Source organism: Lolium perenne, chromosome 7 (assembly GCF_019359855.2).
Source record: "Lolium perenne isolate Kyuss_39 chromosome 7, Kyuss_2.0, whole genome shotgun sequence".
Taxonomy (NCBI): domain Eukaryota; kingdom Viridiplantae; phylum Streptophyta; class Magnoliopsida; order Poales; family Poaceae; genus Lolium; species Lolium perenne.
In genome coordinates, this window is record NC_067250.2 from 127,296,010 (window position 1) to 127,299,754 (window position 3,745).

At 53.8% G+C, this 3,745-nt stretch overlaps 1 protein-coding gene across 1 annotated transcript; it reads right to left on the reverse strand.

The window, feature by feature from the left end:
* Positions 1-627: 627 nt before the first annotated feature.
* On the reverse strand, positions 628-3,286 carry LOC127318572 (exocyst complex component EXO70B1). The gene has a single exon (XM_051349053.2). The coding sequence runs from the start codon at positions 3,050-3,052 to the stop codon at positions 1,130-1,132; it is 1,923 nt and encodes a 640-aa protein (XP_051205013.1). The 5' UTR covers positions 3,053-3,286; the 3' UTR covers positions 628-1,129.
* Positions 3,287-3,745: the final 459 nt, after the last annotated feature.

Consider the following 3,745-nt stretch of genomic DNA (forward strand, 5'->3'; position numbering starts at 1 on the left):
CCAAATAGCAAAAAGCTGGTGTGACATGTCGCTAAATTTCAATGTTAGGACATGTAACAAACATAAACACTTAACTTTTTCATCGACAAGAATTAAGGCATCGAGGCTATGCTTTGGTCAAAGAGTTTGAGGGTGGGCACATGAAAAATGGGAGACATATAACTTATGCAATTAGATATCACATCAGGAAAGAAAAGGCGATTTCTTTTGGCAATGACTATACATTATGATTTCTTATCCCAAATATCTGAAAAAAGCAAAAGTAGGGAGGCTGAAACAAAGAACTGTATGCCAACTTCTCTTTTGTTTATCCATCCCAGAAGGAAAAGCGGGAGAAAAAATTCAGTGAACATCGTCAAGTTCTCTTTTCCTCGCATATTCTCATGCCAGCAATAAATTTCCCACCACCAGTGGCTGTACAACTAAGTGAATTAGTAGTAAAATACTCATTTCAAAAGGATGGCATGCCAAGTTTTATGCTCAAGGACAAATGATCACATACTTGGAGTACACAGCACAGCAACAATCAAATGGTATAGGGATTTTAAATTTACGAATTGCATAATGACAACATTACATAAGATATAGAAAATAATGTATTACTTCCACCACTCGAAAGCAAAGGTGTGAATTAGAGACGCTCAAGATTGGCATTCAAAGTGATAGCATCATTTTACAAAGTCGTGAGGTATAGGAGAGCGACGGAAGTCTTTTTACAGCTAATGCACCAAGCATGCACCCTCCAGATGATTGCTAACAACATAAAGGACAACAAAAGCACATGCAAAGCACGGCACGAGCATGAATTTCTTTTCCATCTACCCAGCATTGCTGAAAGAATAAATTCTATATGGACATGCTAGTTGAAAAAAAATATAATAATAGTGTAAATTGAACATTTTTGCTTACAGAAGACGACCATGGAGGAGATGGACAGCTTCACCAAGATCCCAAAATGATATCTGAACTTTGCTGACTGTTTAAGAACGATCATGAGCTCATGACCAACTATATCACCAAGTATCACAGACAAAAGACATAGCTCTAACTGCCAGCACTGGGTCCCCACTGAAGAATCAAAGAATAGAAAGCAACAAAACAGCAGTCGAATGGTTGGTGTACAAGAAGTTCATCCATGAGATCTCCTCCTGTTATGAGGGGTAGGAGGAGCTCCTTCGAACAAATCATTCACGTAATTCTCAAGGTCCTCAGCTGAGTGCTTGATGTACAACTCTGGATGCCTCCCGTTCTCTATATGATGCCGGAACCTGCCAAGGAATGAGCGGTATGCTGGCAACAGCTTCTCTGCTATTGAGATCCTGAGCTCCTCCCTGAGCTGCGTGTCCGGCACAGACCACCCAGATTGCACCCTATGCGCATCCTCGAATGCAGCATTGAAGGACTTGAATCGGTCCCGCAGAGCTGACTTGGATATTCCTGATGAGAAGCCACCAGTTACATGAAGACCCTCATCTCGCAGACAGTTGAGGATCTTGAGCCATGACGAGCGCTGGTAATTCGTTGCAGCCCTTGTGAACTTTCCGGTAAGTAGCTTCAAGTAATCATCACCAATCATGCTCCAAAGTTCTGGCGAGTCCTTGACCTTGTGCACAATGTAGTGCACATTGTTCATCAAGAACAAATGGGAGAGAGCTGTGTCCTTGTAGAGCGACGCCTTGCCCTCGAGGTTGTGTTCAAGTACAAGAATGATCCAGATTATATGCGCGGCAAGCGGCGACTGGTTCTCGAGCTCGGGGAGGTCAAGGTCGGCCAAGGAGGGAGCGAGCTCGCTGCCCTCAGCAGCAAGCCGCGCACTAGCCGACGGACGTGACACGATGAGCTCGGTGAGCGTGGCCCTGTAGTCGGAAATGAGGCTGCTGTAGTTCATGACGTACCGAGTGAGCGGGTGGACGGTGCCGCCGGGAACTGGGGTCTTGGGCGGGTCGCGGAGGACCGCGTTCTCGAACTCGGAGAGTATCCCTCGCACGGCATCGGCGAGGCGCGAGCGGATCTCGACGGCCTGCACGTATATGGACTCGGCGGCCTTGGAGGCGGCGAAGATGTCGGAGACGTCGGGGAGCAGGTCGGAGAGCGCGTCGTGGAGGTCGATGATCTTGAAGAGCTTCTCCGGGGAGCGGCGGCCGATGCTGATGGCCTCGGCGAAGCCGAAGAGCTGCAGCGCGGCGCCCTTGACGGCCTCGACGAAGGGGGTGTCGTGCGTGGCGGCGGCGGTGGTGACAGCGGTGACGTTGGCGATTGGGAGGTCGTGGAAGATGTGGAAGGAGAGGCGTCGTTCGCTGGCGAAGACGCCGCGCACGGCGGCGCGGGCGGCGCGGATCCAGCGGCGGATCTTGGCCTCGAGGGCGTCCCACTCGAGGCGCTGGACGTCGCCGATGCTGAGGCGCTCGACGCCGAGGCGGCGGAGGGAGGCGTCGACGGCGGGCTTGCGGACGGAGGCGTAGACCTGCGCGCACTCGCGGCCGTAGCCGGCGGCGGCCATCCGGGAGGCGATGGCGCGGAGGTCGGCGACGGCGTCGTCGGGGAGGAGGTCGATCTCGCGGATGCTGCGCAGCGAGCGGTAGCTGCTGCGGCGGCCGACGCGGTAGGCGACGGGGTCGTCCTCGTCGACGGCGGGGAGGTCGACGGAGGAGAGCGAGTTGGAGCGGTCGCTGGAGATGGAGGAGAGCGAGGTGAGGTCCGCGAGCGCCTCGATCTCGAGGTCCAAGGCGCGGGAGGAGAGCACGTGGCGGAACTCGTCCTCGAGCCGCGCCATGGCGACCTGCACGGCGCTGCAGCCGCCGAGACCGGACGCCGCCGCCGCCCCCGACCCGGAGGAGAGCCGGCGCGGGCTCCCGACGGCCGCGGGGGACGGCGGCGCGAGGCGGCGGATGTCGTCCACCGCGCGGAGGAAGCGCTCCGCCTCGGCCCGATCCCCCGCGCCGTCGAACAGCATCGGCTCGTCGTCCCGGCCGGCCGCCGCCGTGGATGCCGGGGAGGAGTCCCAGCGCATGACCACCCGCTCCGCCGCCTCCAGCTCGGTGGATTCGTCCATGGCGTGTCCAGCAGTTGACTCCTCGTCTCCCGAACACTGCTCCACCTCACGCTCACCGTGCTCCAAGCTGGCCTTTTGGTACCCGCGGCGGCGCGAATCCGGGGAGGCGCACGTGTGCGCGCGCGCGTGGGTGGCGCACGGGGCGGGAGGCAGGCGGAGTTGAGCTGGCTGCTCCCTGTCGCGGAAGACACGGGAGGGAGGGAGTGAGCCTCGCGCTCTCCTTTGTTTACGAGTGCGCCCGCATAAACTTCTCGTCCTTTTTGTCAGCAAAATGGGAAACCCAGCTTTTTACTCCATCTTGGGGAGAATCTTAAATTTCTAGTGCATTGTATCCCTGACTGTGGGGTCTAGGTATCCCTCGATCCCATTTTATCTGTTGGAATGGGACGGCCAAGATGGAGCACTTAAACGTTCAACTTCTTTTTAGAGCAACCATATATTTTATTTATTAATATAAAATTAAATTATATGACTAAAAAATGTGAAAACTAACATATAGATCAGGGGAAAACTGTTGTCCTTAAAACTCTGCAGAAAAAATCTTAAATAATAGAAAAAATACAAAAATATCCATATGATTTCCTGCACTCGTCGAAGCCAGCGCGGTCATCACCAAACTCCAACGCCACCTAGACGAACATTGGAAAAGACATTGATTGCCATATCCAAAAAGGACAGTGCCTAGGAATTCCC

Bases quoted from the DNA above. Each gene is read 5' to 3' on its own strand.
- LOC127318572 (XM_051349053.2), bottom strand. From the start codon at position 3,052: ATGGACGAATCCACCGAGCTGGAGGCGGCGGAGCGGGTGGTCATGCGC.